Source organism: Cricetulus griseus, chromosome 2, assembly GCF_003668045.3.
Source record: "Cricetulus griseus strain 17A/GY chromosome 2, alternate assembly CriGri-PICRH-1.0, whole genome shotgun sequence".
In the NCBI taxonomy this organism is placed as follows: domain Eukaryota; kingdom Metazoa; phylum Chordata; class Mammalia; order Rodentia; family Cricetidae; genus Cricetulus; species Cricetulus griseus.
The window spans coordinates 431,717,327-431,735,266 of record NC_048595.1 but is presented as its reverse complement, the minus strand read 5'-3'; the positions used below and the strand labels follow the sequence as shown (position 1 = coordinate 431,735,266).

General features: G+C 43.4%; 1 protein-coding gene across 1 annotated transcript; it reads right to left on the bottom strand.

Annotated features, from left to right (window-relative positions):
• Nucleotides 1-16,128: 16,128 nt before the first annotated feature.
• Kcne4 (potassium voltage-gated channel subfamily E regulatory subunit 4) lies at nucleotides 16,129-17,428 on the bottom strand. The gene is given in 2 exon segments (XM_027397344.2): nucleotides 16,129-16,667; nucleotides 17,213-17,428. Coding segments are annotated over 2 exon segments (678 nt in total). The 5' UTR covers nucleotides 17,352-17,428.
• Nucleotides 17,429-17,940: the final 512 nt, after the last annotated feature.

Sequence of the window (17,940 nt, the reverse complement as noted above, 5' to 3'; positions counted from 1 at the left end):
AAACATATACACAGAAGGACTTCCCCCATCAGATGATGAAAATGTAGTTTACCCCAACACTCCAAATTCAGCTGGAAGAATCCAGATCAGTCATTGCCCCTATCCCTTCAAAAAGTGTGGGTGTTAAGAATGGGTGTTAAAGTGAAGGGATACACTCTGGCCTTGGACACATGGGGAAGGGCCTAGGCCCAGCACAGGAAGATTTAGTGGACTTTGCAGAGCCCCCGTTGAGGTCCCTACCCTGCCTGGGGAGTGGGTGGATGGGGTGGGGGTAGGTTGGGGGGGGAGGAGGGATAGGGGTGAGGGGAGGGAGAGGGAGAAGGGACTTACATGTGAAACAAGCTTGTTCCCTAACGAATTAATAAAAAAAAAGAAAGAAAGAAAAAGAAAAAGGAATGGGTGTTAAAATTTGGATAAACAGGGTAAAAGAAAAGTAAAGTTTCTTTCTTGGCTAAAATTCAAAATATCCTTTGGCCTCTTGGCAGCCTCGCCAGTGACTACGTATGCCAAAAATATTTTGGGGACCCTGATCTCTAACCTGGTTCCTAAACTATCTAAGGTTAGATTTCCAAATGGAAGAATAATAAGCTAGCAATAAAGCCCTGTTAAGATAAAAAAAAAAAAAAACCTTCTGGTCCAGAGAATGATACTTCTTAGCCCAGGTTAATCACTTGGTCAAGGGCATGGGCTCACATTAAAACATACCTAAACTATATATATGATCAGAACAATGATTTACTTTTACTTTTACTTGAAGCTTCAAATGACTGACATGTTGGCTAAGCCGGGGGTAGTGGTGGGTGGAATGTGGGGGAGGGGATGATTTAATCAAAAGCAGTTAGCCCAGCAAGGACTCCTATTTCCTGAACTTTCCCTTTGTGTGTACCTAGTGAGTCTGGTTGGGTCTTGGCACACCCCTTTTGCAAAAAGAAGTTGCCTTGCTGAGCTAAGGAAGGAAGGAAGGAAGGGAGGGAGGGAGGGAGGGAGGGAGGGAGGGAGGGAGGAGGAGGGAGGGAGGGAGGGAGGGAGGGAGGGAGGGAGGAAGGAAAAGGAAGGAAGGAAGGAAGGAAGGAAGGACATGCTCTCTCTCATGCATGAATTCTAGCTTCTAGTTCTTACATATTTGTATTTAATAGGAGTGAGTATGTGTAGGGGCTAAGAAACTAAAAAAGGACCCATGAGAGAAAGAAAAGGAGGCCTCAAAAGAAAGTAATGGGAGAACAATACAGCACATGTAATTTGAAAGTGAATGAGGGATGCCTTTAATTCCAGCACTCAGGAGGCAGAAGCAGGTGGGTTTCTGTGAGATCGAGGCCAGCCTGGTCTACAAAGCAAGTTCCAGGAAAGCCAGGGCTGTTGCACAGAGAAATCCTGCCTCGGGGAAAAAAAAAAAAATAGAAAGTGGATGGATGAGGAAATACTGGGGGTGGAAGGGTTTAATCAGGCATGGGGAATGGGAGAGAGGAAGTGGTGTGGGAAAGGCCAGCCAAAAAACAGTGTTACGAAAAAGCTATAAGGAAGCCCGCTACTTTGTATACCATTGCTTAAACTAAAAAGAATTGTGCAGCTATGTTCTGTTTCTAAAGTTCCTTCCAACAACCACCCCTTCTCCTAAGGTCCCAATGACAAGTGAAGGCACTATTCCAACTCAGCTGGAGAACTGCTGAGTTTATTGTGCTTCCATACAGAACATAAGTAAAGGGTTGTTTACAGGGGTATGGGTGCTCCTACCCCAACAGGCCCCATTTTGCAAGAGGGATGAGGGCTTTCCCATATCTGCATAGATGTCCCTCCCCCTCCAGTCTTCTCTGGTATATGTACTCTAGTCTTCTCAGAATCCACATACAATTAAGGCAAAGTTGCATACAACAGGTGCTAGGAAGAAGCTGCATATACAGATAAGGGTCTCATGGCCCTCCCGCACCTCCATGAGTGGGTGCAAACAATCAGCAGGCCAATTGGAATCATCTTTTGCAACGGGGTGCAGCTGAATGCCCCAAGAAAGTGGTTGCTTGAAAGACAGCCATTTGCAGTATAGGTCTTCTACAGAAATCAAAATGCAAAGGCCCAATGTCCTTCATTACCGATAAAGTAGAATCCAGGGCAGTAACATATTAGAAATTTAGATTACAGAAGAATTCTGTGCTGGTTTTTTTCTGTTGTGGTAATAAAATATACTGACAAAAAAACAGTTTAGGGGAGGAGAGATCATTCTGATTACAATTCCAGGCTTTAGCCCATCATTAAAGGGGGCATCACAGAAGTAGCAGCTGTTCACACCACGTCCACAGTCAAGAGAAAGGAAAGGTGAATGTGCTGATGCTGCCTGCTTGCTTTGCTCTGCTTGCTTGCTTGCTTCACTCTTACATCCTTCAGGACCCATCCTTGGGAATGGTGCCACCCAAGTAGACTGGTTTTCCCTTATCAATTAACAGTCAAGACAATCTCCCATAGACATGCTGAATGACAGCCTGATCTAGATAATTCCTCATTAAGACTTTCTTTCCATGTGATTTTTGGGTTGTATTAACAGTTAAAGCTAACCAGCACAAATTCTGTTCAACTGATTCTGTTTTAAAATGGCTAAAATGAGATAATGAGATAATGACTACCCATCCTTCAGAAATTTCCTTAAAATGTTTTTATTAATTCTTTAAGAATTCTATAAAAATGTGTTTTTGTCATATTCACCCTCAACTACTCCTCCTAATTCTTCCAATATTCATCCCTACCTCCCTACTCACCCAACTTCATGTGTACTCCATCTGTCTGTCTGTCTGTCTGTCTGTCTGTCTGTCTATCTGTCTGCCTGTCTATCACTCTCAACCCATAAAGTCAAACTTGTGCTAACCATCTATACTCCTGAGTATGGAACCGTCCACTGGTGTCTGGTCATCCTCTATCAGGCTTAAGGAAAAATAAAACAAATTAAACAGACTCTCCTTCTCCCAGAAGCTATCAATCATCAAGCTATCAAGCAGCTCCCCTGCTAGAGGTGGGACTTCATAAATACACACACACACACACACACACACACACACACACACACACACCATATTAGTATTTTATCTGGCTTGGTCTTGTAGATCTGGTGCATGCTGTCACAACCACTATTAAGTTCATATGTACAACTGTTCTGTTGTGTATCAGAAACGCTATTTTGAAATGTCATTTATCATCTCTACCTCTTGCAATCTTTCCACTACCCTATTTGGGAACCTTTTCCTCCTCTCCAGAATACAGTATACCTAAATCCTCTAGTTGACAGCTACTAAGATTTTCTAAGAAAATACTTAGCCTGATGAGTTGTTACTAGTTTCTTCACACATCTTTCCCCTCTACTGATATTATAAACCCACTAAGTATGAGCCCTAAAATTCTGTACACACAAATCTGAGCACATGGAGAGCTTCCAAAGTGTGATCATTGGGTAATCTTTTGCAGAGAATCTGAATAAAGTGGGTCTTCAAGAACTTTCTGTCTCCATATTCACAATGAAATGGTGGTAGTTGTCAGGAGATATTTGATACTTATTTTGTTTTAGTCCTAGGTACTAAAAGTTGAGTGTCCTAAGGTTTGTTGCTTTTTTGGCAAAAGAGAATACAAACACCAACCAGGCAGCATCATTCCTGGCTATGACAGGAATATTGCAATACAATGAAATTGAAATGCAATTATAAAATCATGCTGTTGCTGTATTAATATTAATTGAAACATACCAGTAACAGAGATTGGGTGTTCTGCATTTGAAATGATTGGAGTTGGAAGAGCTTCAGAATGCTTTCCTTTCTTTTCTTTTGTTTTGTTTTAAACTATTTCCAAAGTGTGTGGGGGAGTGTGGGGGTGTGACTGGGTGTGGATGGGTGTGGGTGGGTGTATGTGGGTATGTAGGTGATACATATACTATATAATGACATAGCTGATTAGATTCAAGTCTAAACATAAACTTGGTTATGCTTTGTGTATTCTTTATACCATAACTTTCCATAATATTTGTAGTAACCTGTATTATGGCTGTGGCTCATCATGTGAGGTCAAGTTGTCATGTAAAGCAATTAATATGCTTTGAATTTTAGAAAAATTGAAGATTTTAAGATTAGGGATGTTTATAGCATGGTATCTGTCATTTTAATCTTTTCTACATGGAGATACTTTTCCAAGGATTATAGGTATGTTAACCTTGGTGTCAGTGAAAGGTTTTGACTCATATTTATTGTTAAAACTACGCATATGAAACCTAATTTTTTACATTTTAAAGCCCATTTTTATATCTCCTCCAGCTATGCCTAAGTGGAAAATAAATCATTTTAGACAAAGGCAGTCAAATTTTCCTTAACACTTGTTTTCAAATTTCATGCCCCATAGCCTATCATATTTTTCCATTTTAAAGAATAGAATTTGAAAACTGAAAATATTCTTAGACGTCAAATTGTTCTTCTCCAGTGACATTTTGATTAATGTTTAGCAGACTCACAGTGTGAGGGCTACATCTCTTGCAGTGAGAACATGCACTTTAAAACTCCTGAAGAATGCTTAGAACGCTTTTATATGAGGCAAGCAAGAGTTCCCAAACTTGGGTCCCACATATTTCCTCTGTCTGTGCTGTCCGACACTGGAGATCTTGAAGAGATGGGTGGACAAGGCAGGGCATGGACCTGACACAGTGAAATCAGATCAGAACTAAGTTAGAAATTTCCATAAAATAAAAGAGGAGAGGGGAATCTGGTTTTTCCATGAAAGGCTGAAATCCAATAAGTGCCTGGCAAATAAAATAAGTGTGCTATCTGTATGGGATTTTATTTTTTCATTTTTTTTAATGAAAGAAAAGTTTCCGAACAGTTTGAAGGTATAATTTCCTCTTCCTTGTTAACTACTTAGTATTTTCTGTCCTAAAAGGGGGGGGGGCTTTGTCTTAGGTTTCTATTACTGTGAAGACATACCATGAGCAAGGCAACTCTTACAAATGAAAACATTTAATTGAGGGGACTCACAGCTTCAGAGGTTCAGTCCATTATCATCATGGTGGGAAGCATGGTGGCGTGCAGGCAGACATGGTGCTGGAGTCCTACATCTTGGCAGGCAACAGGAAATGGACTCACGGTCACACTGAGGGAAGCTTGAGCAAAAGGGAGCTCAAAGTCCTCCTCCACAGTGACACACTTCCTCCAACAAGGCCACACTTCCTAATAGTGCCACTCCCTTTGGGGGCCATTTTCTTTCAAACCACCACAGTCTTGTTTTCCTTGAGTTACCTAGAGGACTTTGAGAGATGGGCAGGTTCATAGTGAAGGCTGAAAATAAATGTTTATGGGATTAATGAGTAAGTGAATCAAAATAACCTTACTTCCTTCTTTGCCTGGAGCATTCCCACGTCTACTCTGAGTCCTGCAGTGACTGCTGTGTGAGAAGAAATTACTACCCTGGGCTCCCTGAGGCTCCATTCAAACACAGTGGCAGATCATAGCCATAGAGGCTGCTCTTTTCTTGTTCCTCAACAGGGTTCATCTGTTTGTTGATCCCTGGGAACCTGCGGGCCTCTCTTGGCCATGGTATTTATCCCATCACAGTACTGTACCCCAGAGAGCCACAGCCTTGGTCTCAGCTTTCCTCTGTTTCCAGTACAAATGTATAAACACAACTCTCACCTCAAAAGAGATAAAAGGCCATTTATTCCAGAGCCAAGTAGAGTAACTTTGGCCCAGAAACACAGACTTAGGTTACCCTAAATTCACTGTCCTGATGCAATAACAGTTTGATGAAGTTTTTATAGTAACAGAAAGAAAGGAAGTCATAAATCAAGACATTTTTCAAATACATTGGTGGAGAAATCAGTAGACAAGTTCAAACAAAGCAGGGGGCGTGTTTGCTATAGACTTCAGACATTATTTGAGGACACTCTGAGCCTTTGGGTTGGTGGAAGCCAATGGTCTGTTACCACAGCACATTTCAGAAAGGTTTTTACCTATTATCACCAGGATGGAAGATGGGACACAGAGACCTAGGGGTGGTTATTAAGGAGACTGAAGATAGCCCAAGATAAATTATGATTAGGCTCTGAGCCTGCAACATTCCAACCCCTCCACGATCATAGAAGTTCTAATCAATTAATCAGCTTCACAGAAGGTTCATTGCAAAGTGTTGCTCGTTCCAGGGATAAGAACATCTCTTCACACCAGTTTATCTTTGAGGCAGAATTGCTTTCTCAGCCCAGGGCTGCTCACAAGATAGCCCAGGTCATTTGGATGGTGGTTTAGGGTTTTTAAAATACTTTGCAGTATTCCTAAAGGGTCTGCAAACTCATGAAGAAATATAGACTATCTATAAATTACATGGAATGCTCTTGAGTTTAAAGGGAAAATAATTTATCATCTTTCTACGGTTCTATGGGAAATGAGGGAAAATGGCAATGCAAAGGTAATAAATTAAGTCTTAGCACCAGGCAGATGTGAGGTTTAGGCTAACCCTAACAACACCCCTTATTATAGTACATCTCTGACTTGTGAGATGAATATATAGTTCTGTCCGAAGGATGGGTGAGATTACATATTTAAAAGAACTGGGGGAGCTGGAGAGGGAGCTCAGGCATCTCTGTCTCCCCAGTGTTAAGATCTTTACAAGCACACACTATACACTGGCTTTTTTTTTTCCTTTTTAAATTTAAATTAGAAACAAGCTTCATTTACATGTCAATCCCAGTTCCCTTACCCTACCCTCCTCCCCTGCCCCCCACCAAACCCCATCCCATCCTTTTTCTGCTCCCTAGGAAGGGTGAGGCCTTCTATGGGGAATCATGGTCTCCTCATGAGAAAGTGCAAGGCAAGCACTTTACCAGCTGTTCTATCTCCCTAGTTCCATTATCCAAGTTTCCTTTACTGATGCTGCTATAAAATACCCTGACAAAGGCAATTAAGGGGATTAAAGAGTTTGTTTGAGCTCGCACTTCAAATTGTAGCCCATCATTGTGGAGAAGTTAAGGCAGCAGGAACTTGAAGCTGTCAGTCACACCTACAGTCAAGAGCAGAGAGAAGACAGATTTTATATATATATATATATATATATATATATATATATATATATAATATCTGCTTAGCTCACTTCCTCTGCTCTTACACATTTCAAGATCCCCTGCCTAGAGAATGCTGCCACCCATAGTGGGTGGTTGTAGCTCTTCCCACCTCAATAAGAAGAATCAAGACAGTGCCCCACAAGCTTGTCCAAAGGCCAACCTGATCTAGACATCCTTGAATTACTCTTTTTTTTTAAAGATTTTATTTATTCTGTATACAACATTCTGCTTCCATGTGTATCTGCACACCAGAAGAGGGCACCATATCTCATTACAGATGGTTGTAAGCCACTATGTGGTTGTTGGGAATTGAACTCAGGACCTCTGGAAGAGCAGTCAGTGCTCTTAACCTCTGAGCCATCTCTCCATCCCCCTTGAAATACTCTTAATATTGCATTTTTATTATTGTGAAGACTCACAAAGAAGTAACTATCAATCCAATGATATCAACTACTCTATGTGAAAATCCAAATCTACTCACCTATTCAAAAAAGTTGATTTTTAAGGTAATTTGGGTTATAACCCACGTATTTAGAATACTCATTATTCAATTATCAACACCCAGAAATTAAGCTTAATCATAAGTGATGATACCTTGACTTCATTAAGACATTTCTACATATTTAAAGTAGGCGAGTAAAAAAAAAAAATACAGCCAATTAATTAATCATCACATTAAAGATTGGGTCCCTGAAAAAAAAAAAAAACATTCAAGCTATCTGATTTCTGTAAAAGCCTTGTAGCCCTGCCCCCAAGCACCTTCTTCAGCTCTCTCAGCATTCTTCCTGGGTATCTTTCACAGAGAGCCACAGCAAGCAGCAGCCCCTATAGAAACACACATGGGTGAAAGTGGATTTGCAATCTAAACTAGATAGCAGTTAATGGCAAGTAAATAAAGAACAGATCCCCCAGTGGTTTTTTGATTAGTCACACTATACTTTGTTTTTCACAATCAACTTTCCAAAAAAACTAAGTTACCCAAAACAGTTGTAGCCCATCCCTTCAAAGGCAATACTTCCTTTGCACTGTGCTATTCTTCACAAAGCCCAGAATTTACTGATTACCTGCATGTGATCAGGCCAGAGTTCTCTCTGCATCCCTCCATGGTTGGTCATATCTTCTTTCTGGAAAAATCTCTGTTTGGTGCCTGGGCATGCTGCCATCCTGTTCAACTTGTAACGGCTCCTGCTTTTTCTCTCCTTCCTCTGGCAACCCCCAAGAACTAGCTGGTCCCTGAAGGACAGCACTTTGCCCTCTCCTCCCCTCTGTTCCCACTCACCCTTGGCTATTTCCGCCATGTGTAAGGTTTCACGTGCCTATATTTCCATCCACAACTCCCAAACCTCTCTGTCTCTCACTCCAGCTTCTTGAAAAAAAAAAAAAAAAGTTCCCATACTTATTTTCCAAAAGCTCTCTGGATGTCATGTCAACACCTCCAATTCAAAACTCACACCGCAATAAATTCCCTGCAGCACTTCCTTCCTGGGGTGATATGGTCTTCTCCATGTTTAAATTCAGTTGTCATTGAAACTGCTCTGTGATGTGGGACCTTGCAGGGGTAATCATGGAAGCATCTCCTTTGTAGGCTAAGGTCAATATCTCACTTACAAATGGAGTGGTTTGATTTCCCCTTCCCCACCTCTTCTCCTAGTAATGTCTTCTGCTCAACAACAAGGTCCATACCAGACACCAGTACCTTGATACTGAACTCTAGAACCATGAGAAATCAATTTCCTTTCCTTAGCAATTATGGTACCCCATTACAGCAGCACAAGGTGGATTGAGACACCAATAATTTTGTTATATGGATTTCCATTCTCAATTATACATCGTCAAATCCTTATTAATGATAATCTTTCATCCCACCCTCTCTCTTCTTCTCTAACATTCATGTAGTAGCTCAATCTCATTTATTTCAGCTCCTGGTTTTTTTCCCACTTCCAAGTCTCCATGCCCAGTCTCGGTGCACCCAGTCTCTGTGCACCTTCCCAGTACAGTCCAAGCACTCCTCACTCCGCCCCCTGGACTCCTGGTTTATCTGCCTTCTTCAGTTCATCCAGCAGAAGGGCACATTCCAAAGAGACTGGGTTTTTATCACTGTACACCCATTGCCTTGCATGTTTCTTCCCTGTGGCAAAGAAATAAAGTGAGAGATAGCTACATCAGGGCCACACATATAAAAGAGTGATTAGTGCTGTGCCTGCTGGTTCCTGCAGCATCTGAAAGCATAGTCCAGGTCTGAGCCTCCAGTGTTTGCTTAAAAAGGTTATCACTCATACCCGAAAGCATCCCACACAGAGTATATGACTCTCTGTGCCGCTGGAGCTGAACAGAAATGAACAAAAATAAAACCAAAACCCAGCAAACAATTATGTTGAGCCCGGTTTGAGCCTTTCCCTCCTAAATAGAAGCTCTCTCTTTATTTAGGCTTTTAATGAAATTGCTTTGCATTGCTTTTGAAAATATCTTTCCTCCTGACCACACAACTCATCACATAAAACACCCATTGTTGGTGTTTGTCCACTCACAGAAAGGATTGTGGGAGGAGCAGATGGGGTGGCATCAGGGACAGTACATCTCAGGACAGCTCAAGGTGAAAAGCTTGGGGAAGAACATCCTTGAGCTCTTTGGTCTCCACTGAATCTTCTAAGAGAGACCAGGGCACATCACTCATAAGGATATGAACCAAATGTCAGGAGGACTGACTTGTAGCTCACTTTGCTTCTCTCTCCTTCTGCAGCTTTGAGCAGGTCACATGATTTTTACAGGCCTTAATTTCCATCATTTAATGGAGGGGTTGTGTTAGATGACCTGGAAGACATTTCCCAGCACTAAGTGTCTAATCAGGGTCATTAAATTCTGCATTAATCAGATAGAGGTAGCTATGATGTGCTACCGAAGACCCCCAAAGCCTCCGTGCCTTTGTAATAATCCAGACATCTCCAGAAGAATTGCCACCTGTGGTCATGCTCATCCACCCTGCCACAGGCTCCTCCTACATATTGTTTGTCATATGAAACATGTGATCCCATGAGTAACATATAAGAGGAAGGGTGGCTAAAGAATCACATGTAGGCTTTTCAATGACTCTTCATGTTCATCTCAGTTCAATGATTCTTCAGCTCATTTCTACTCTTCATGTTATCCAGAAACCCTGGTAGGAAGGGAAGGAGGGATGGGAGGAGGAGGGGTGGAAGAAGAGGTGGAGAGAAGGGTCTTCATGCTCTAAGAGGGAAGAAGTGAATGCTGTTAAATCTTCATTGTGTCTGCACAGTGAACATCAGTGATTCCCCATCCATGAAAACATGACTTTCTTTTCCAAATGCTTTCTACAGACTTCTGACACTCTTTCCAGGGTAGAAAGGATGCTGCCATACTCATTTTACCAGTGAGAAAATGTGTCCAGAGAAGCTGACCAACATATGCCATGTCACAAAGCCACCTCATAATGTCTAGAATGGGACTAGATTCTGCATCTCCTGCTCTCTGTTTTCTACTGGCTAAAAGAATTCCAAGGTTTCCTATCAGAAGACCTGCATCTGTCATTCATTAACCCGGCAAGAATGGGATCTGCTTGAATCTTGCCCCAGTTAGCTTTCTGCTGCTGTCATAAAACACCATGACTAAAAGCAACTTGAAGGGGGCAGGAGAGTGGTTTGTTTTCTCTTAGTTTGTAGTTCACCATCTAGAGAAGTTGGGGCAGAAACTCAAGGCAGGAACTGATGCAAAGACCATGTAGGGGTGCTGCTTACAAGCTTAGTCCTTGTGGCTTGCTCAGCTTGCTTTCTTATAGCCTGCACGATTGCCAGCCTGCAAGTGGCACTCCCACAGTGACCTGGGCCCTCCCACATTATCAATTAAGAAGAAGTAACACAGGCTTGCCCATAGGTCAATCTGGTGGGAGCATTTTCTCAATTGAGGTTCTCTCTAAAATGACTCTAGCGTGTCAATTAAACATACAACTAGCCAGCACAACCTCTTATGTGAGAAGGACACCTGCCCAAAGCTTAACAACTGTGTTTGATCCTTGATGCCCATGAGGTGGAAGGAGAGAATTAACTCCAAATGTTGTTTTCTGACATGAGCATGCACACCCTCGCACAGACACACACACACATAAAATTAAAAAAAAAAAAACATGTAGCCTTAGCTCAGTTTCCTTGGAAGACTGACAGATATAATCAAACTGAAAGTGCGCATCACAGAGCAAAGAGTACATAAACACTATATCCATTCTGACCATTTAGCTACGCCACATTGTGAGCAGACTGTTTAAAGACATAGACCACCTTTTTTTTTAACACCCTAGAGCTAGAGTCCCCTGCATATAGAAATTCCCTTTCCGTTTTATAAATTAACCAAAAGCAGAGTTGGTTTCATTAGATTTCATTGATATAGCAACTATGACCTCCTTGGAGGTCAGGCAGGGGGGTTACATTTACCCAGCATCTGGTATAGTGCCTGGAACTGCACAGAAGCTCAGGGTGTGGTGTCCTATAGACTAGATCGAGTGTGTACATGCCATCGCATATGTGCTGGAGGGGTGTCATGAGCACCACACCACGCACTGTAGCTACGATCACCTTCATTTCTTGTGGGTGATGACAAGAAGCAAAAGGGGAAAAGAGGGAAGTGGGGAGAGGGGAAGGAAAAAGGGGAAGAGGAGGTAGAGGAGAGGGAATGGGAGAAACAGGACCAGTAAAGACTGAACAGTGGCTGAAAATCAAAGACAGGAATAGGGGCGTGGTTGTTAATACGAACAATCATTTGATCGCATTTCACAGAAAAATAAGAAAGTTCTCAGGGATGAGAGAACAAGATCTCAGCCCTGTGGCCACAAGGAACACACAGACAATACAAGAAGAAAGGCCTGGAGAGTGGAGAAAAAGGGAGGAAGACAGTCCCTGCCCCCCTTCTTTGACCATGACCTGCAATGGGAGGGCTCAAGTTCATCTCCTGAGGCAAAGGCCGGGTTTCAACTTCAAAAACCAGCTAGAATGATGCAGCACAAGTGGGCCACAGGCTCCTTCACTCAAGTGACCTTAGCTGCTTGTTTCCATGGTAACAATGCACATCCCAAACTGTTCCTTCCTGTGTAGGAGGCAACATTGCAGAGAGAGAGGAAGGCAGGATTTAACACTGGCTTTTCTTTCTTCTGACCCTTCTTCTGAGTATTACAGTCTCCTGAGGAAAGCATCCCCAGAAGAGGATGTTTCTGTGACACTATTTGCAGATGCACGCCCCAGGACACAGTTTTAAAGGAAGGTGGAAGTTGCGTTGGCTTTGGTTTCACACGCGCTGGGTGTTCCCCAGCAACCCACTATTTCTTTATCAGCCCGCCAAACAGAAGGTCCAGCATGTTGTCCTCATGTTGAAAGAGAGAAGTCAGAGAGGTTGGAGAGCTTCCCCAAAGCTCCAGAGCACACAGTAGCAGAGTTGAGCTAGAAAATGGACATGACAAATCTGGGTGTCTACCAGCGTCCTCAACACATGGTCCTCCTGTAGTCCAACCCTAGTCTGAACCATTGCCCACCACCTCCCTGCAGCTGGTTGAATCCTGCAGTTTTCTTCAGTGTTGAGTCCTGACTTTAGAATATGGAACAAAAACATGCTATGTTTAAGCATGGAGCTTAAAATGCATTGTAAAATCAACATTCTGCCGGCCCCACAACATCTAGGGTTAGAGCAGCATTTTCTCCAGCCGAACCCCGGAAGCACGTCTTACCACAAACCCTCCAATCACAGCTCCAAAGGCACCGTAGGGTCCACTTTCCAACCAGAGTCTGGAGCCAAAAGCACTCAACCATTGGCTCAACTTCAGCCCTTTCCAGTAGTTTTGGTCCCATGATTCTGTCCCTGAAAGAAATTCTTCCTTTGCAGTATCTCTGTGTGACCCTGACATACAAAGGTGTAATTAGAACAACATGGAGCCAGCGGGATGGTCCATTTACCTCAGCCTGTACCATTCACATGATTTTGAAATATGTTTCTAATATCTGAGGTGCACAGGGCCAAATTCCCTTCACAGTTTTTCACATGCATGAGTAAATCCACACAGACTAAACCCCTTGGGCCTTAGGTTCTACTTAGAAGTTCTTTTTTTTTCTTTTAAAGAAAACAAATATTCCATTAAAACGACACAGTGTACTCTGCATATTTTTAGGACAATTAGAGTTTAGAATTCCCTCTTCTTCCGCCCATTGCAACAAAAAAAGAGAGAGATTTCTTAACTCTTTCCTTACCAAAAATGAATAGAAACTGAGGTAAAGGATTTTCTGATCTTTAACATACTCTTTCCATGCTGCTTGTCAATGATACTGAATGGTGGATTGAGGCCATTGCTATACTATTCCAGAAGGAGCCAGGCTCCCCTTGCTCCATTACCAGATCAATCCTTTTCAGGTAACTATTTACAAACCTATGGAAACATTCCTTTGAAATAGAAACAAATGAAATTCACAAGAAACAGACCCACATAAAAGTAAGGAGATTTTCCCCTTGTCTATGTGGTTTGAAATTAGGTCATATGTTTTGGTCACTTTTCTTTAGCGCTTCTGACTGTGAAAATAAACTTATAAAGGAGAAGCTGCCCAGGCTGGCCCCAGCTCAGCCTGTGAGACAGAGATACATCAAGACTACGTGGGAGAGACCTAGAAATCATTTTTCCTGGGGAGGAGTCTGAAACAGAATCCCAGCTGTGGGCTTTGCGTTTGATTACGTGCTTCAGTCTGTTCATACGGCAACACCCTGCCCGTTAAGCCTGGACCACTGGGGCCACACATGTGGATGGTGTTTGCCAAGTCAGTGTGCAAATCAAATGCTTTCTTGCAACCAAATTTGGAGAGACATCTTAGCAGCCCTTGCCAAGCCGCTCACATTCAAGTCCAAAAGCTCCCGGGCCTTTTCAGAAAGTGATGTAAGACCATCCTTGGCTTGTTTTCCCATCCCTACAAAGTGGATCAAAGATGGAAATGACACTACATGTTCACCCTGTGACAAAAGATGTGCCTTCGTGGAGGCCTGACCCCGGAGGTGAGTAGAATCCTGTGACGGCTTGTAATAGCATAGAGACTAGAAATTATATGTATATTAAAGGCTCAAAGAACTATGACTTCTCAGGGAAAATGTGTTTATTTAAATTAAAAATACTGTGAAAATTACAAACCATTAAATACAAAAGACAATTGTGTACAACCCAATGTAGTAGAAGGAAGTATATACATCATTTTGTAACAGGCGCAGACAGACTTGCACCAAACAGGATTAAGCAATGGAAAATGTGACAACGCACATGTCTGTCGCAGTAAAGTTTCAGAATTCAAGTGATTCCAGGCAAGAGGCCAAACTTAACTTGGCTTATTTCAACTTAAACGGCCCCCTTTGGAGTAGGTCCACACTCTGAATCTTAAAGTGAACAGAGGGCCCCTTTTCCCCTCGGACATACATTACCTCTACCTCTGTGTCAAAAACTGATTGAAAAACCAGCTCCTATACTGTTTGCCCCTCGTGGAGACAGTAGTAACTGCTTTGTCTCCAACCCAGGGAAAGTTCGGATAAATAAAAATCAAAAAGGTTTTTCCCTGCTTGGCCTTTGGGTTTTTTCTGCTTCCTTCTGAAGGTCTTCTTCAGTGGCTAAAAGAGCCTGCTGCAAGGTTCTGGACCACACATGGCATGGAGTACTGGCTAGCGGTCCTGAGAGCCTCATTTTAGCCGTCTCTTTCCCTCCGCTGGGAGTGTTAACATCCTCCCGGCTACAGAACTCTGCAGAGGAAACTGTGCTGCCTCTCCTGTCCCGTCCTGGGAAAGCTACAGTAAGGATGACTGCTGATCAGCCCCAAACTCCCCAGTCACACGTATCTAGTCTCCAACTGCGCCTTTAAGTCAACACATCCTTCTCCAGACTAAGCAGCCAAAGGGGAAATACTTGGTCCAAACTTCCTCACACCAGGCCAGGGAGGATTTATCACACAGTACAAAGTCTAAAGATGTCCTCCCAGCCCCCTGGGACTGCACAGCCTCCGGAGCCTCACAAAGGCAATGAGCCTCACGATGACATGCCCAGGACCACACAGTAAATGATCGTCAGGGCTCAGATGACGAAGCACAGTGTTTGGACCACAGCTCTGTTCAAGCTCTCCTGAGTATGCTCTTCTAGGTCTCAGCTACATGAGAAACCCCCACAGTGTGAGGCCCACATATGTCCTCTCTGGCCTTGGGAAGCTAGGCTGGGAAAAGAGCCATCCACGATGTTGCCTTGTGTAATGCCACCATTACCCAGTCTCTAAAGGTCAAGAGGACCACCCTGAACAGCCATCCTGAATGCAGGCTTCATTCTGAGGAAGCCCACTGACAAAGAAAGCCATGCTCACCTGCAATGTTGTACAGTCACAAGTCAGAGTTCAAGCTCACAGGTGAGACAAAAAGCTCAAATTAGGTCATAGCTTATACCCCCAGCTGATGCGGTCATATGTACACATTGCTTTCTCTCCTCCTACTGTGAAAACAATCTGGGTTCTACCTCCAGCTTTCTCCGTAGCAAAATTCCCTGTCAAGCATTCCCCTTCCTAATCCAAAAAACCTCCAAAAGAAATGTGTAACTCTCTGTGACCAAATGCCACAGGCACACAATAAAGACACTTACAGCCAATCAGATCTAGAAGAACAAAAGCTCTAGGCAAATTAGCAAATCAAAAGTAGTCCTTCAGCCTGCTCTGGGCAGTTGTCAGCCCTGGGCACAAACAGATGCTGCAGAAGTTGCCCAGGGCATCCAGTGAGAAAACAACGCATGATCCAGCCTGATGCTAAACAGGGACCCCCAACACCCAGACCCCAGCGTAAATGGTCATGCTGTGTGTCTCTGGGACTTTTTCAGTGATGGGTCCGAACCACAGGAACCTCGACGACTCCAGCTGAGCCTTGTCTCTCTCTCCCCCATCTTGGGGGCTTGCCCACAGTCTGTTCAAAGTGGCAGCTGCAGAGCAAAAGTGAAACCAGGCACTTGGCAAACGTCTTTCCTCTGTCAAGCGTGGCTTATGGAGCCACCTCCAGAGGCCTGGGGGGTGCTAGGAATTCTGGTGGATGTTTTCCGAAGACCCTTCACTGCTTTCATTGAGAGCGGTCTCGGAGGTCTCCTCCAGCTCATCGTCAGCCCCTTCCTCCTGGATGGTGAGGTGCACATCTGGAGAGGAGGACTCAGAGCTCACACTGTCCCCTTCCATCGAGCAGAGGGTGCAGGACAGCGCCGGCGCCACACTCTCCTGCAGCATGTTCAGCATCATGGGCACCTGCACTGACCTCAGGCCCGACATCATGGGGAGCGGCTTCATGGCCTCCCCCCACAGCCTCTCCTCGTCTTTGTACAGCAGCAGGAGGCTGGACTTCTTCTCCCGCCTCTTGGATTTCATGTAGCCCAACATGATTCCGATCAAGAAAATTCCATAGAAGGACATAACGACAAGAATATAGAAGTATTCATTGCCATTACCGCTGCTGTTACTAGGCACATGGGACTCCAGGGGGCTGCTGGAGGCTGCGGCACTGGGGTGTGTACTGTTCAGAGGCTCCATTCTCAGCATTGAAATGCCGCTCACACAGCCGGGGTCTGGAGAGAAAGCTGCAAGTTAGACCATCCACATGGATCCACAGTACAAGCAGAAGGCAAGCACGTGGCTCGTGAGGTTGCAATAGATCAAAATAGGTAATTACAAACAGGAATGAAAGAAATAGCAGAATGTAAGGCATCTTGTCAAACAGTTAACGGGGGTTAGCTCTGAGAGCTTGAAGCAAGTAAGAGAAAACAAGGGAGAGAATGGAGAAGAGTGAGAAAAACTTCCACCAGATAGAAAGATAGATGGCAGATAAATAGATAGATGAAATTCATTTGCATTTCAGAAAATACCCATGCATTAATTCTAAACTTTAAATATTATGTACCATACAAAGTTTCATAGAAAAAAAATATCTTAACATTTGAAAGGCATGCTTTAACTGGCAGAGCAGAAGCGAACTTTACATACTGTTTCAAAAGCTTCCACTTTGTTAAATCCAAAGTTAAACTTCCTTAGAAGAAGAAAAAAGCAAAAGAACTTTCTCTGTTAATACTTAAAACTATTCCTCTTGCATGTCTCCGAAAAGAAGGAGCCTCACTAACTTACCAAAGGCTGGCAGTGTGTCCCAAGTGTGGAACTCCTAAATGGCTGAATCCGAGGACGTTTTTCTTCTGTGTTGGGCGCTGAGCTCTGACAGCCCCGCTGCTGGCCTTGGGATATATAGTCAAGAAATGCATCGTCACGTGTTCTGGGAGGAAAATTTACAACAGGGGTTGACTGTGGCGGAGCGAGCAGTGAACTCAAAGCACTGCAGTTCAACTCTCTGAACTTTGCAGCTGTGAAGAAAAAAGAGGGAGGGAGTAGGAGCTGCTTGCTCCTCCCCAGCTCAGAGCAAGAGGCTTCAGGTGGCCAAAACGATGTGAGACAAGGAGAAAGAGTGTACTGCATTTGAAATGTTACCCCAAAGCCTTCTCTCACCAACAAGGAGTCTATGTTCCAGTCCTCTTGTAAGAAATAACCAACATGTCATCTATAGGTTTTCACAGGAAATCCAATCCTGTCATTAGAACAAAAGACATCAGAAGCAAGGGCAGAATTTATAGTGAAGAAATAACAGCTCATTTTAACTTCTTCCACTAACTGATAAACCCTTCCTTATTCCATGCCTCGGACTGGTGCAGTAAAATTGTTGGCTAATGAGGGACAGGACTGTTGAGCAAGCAGAGTTCTGGGAACCATATTTTAAGTTCATTTCCTCTTAACCACTGTAAAAAGCAAGGTTGGCTAGTGCAGGTTAGCCCTTTAAAAGCACTGAGAGTCTACCTG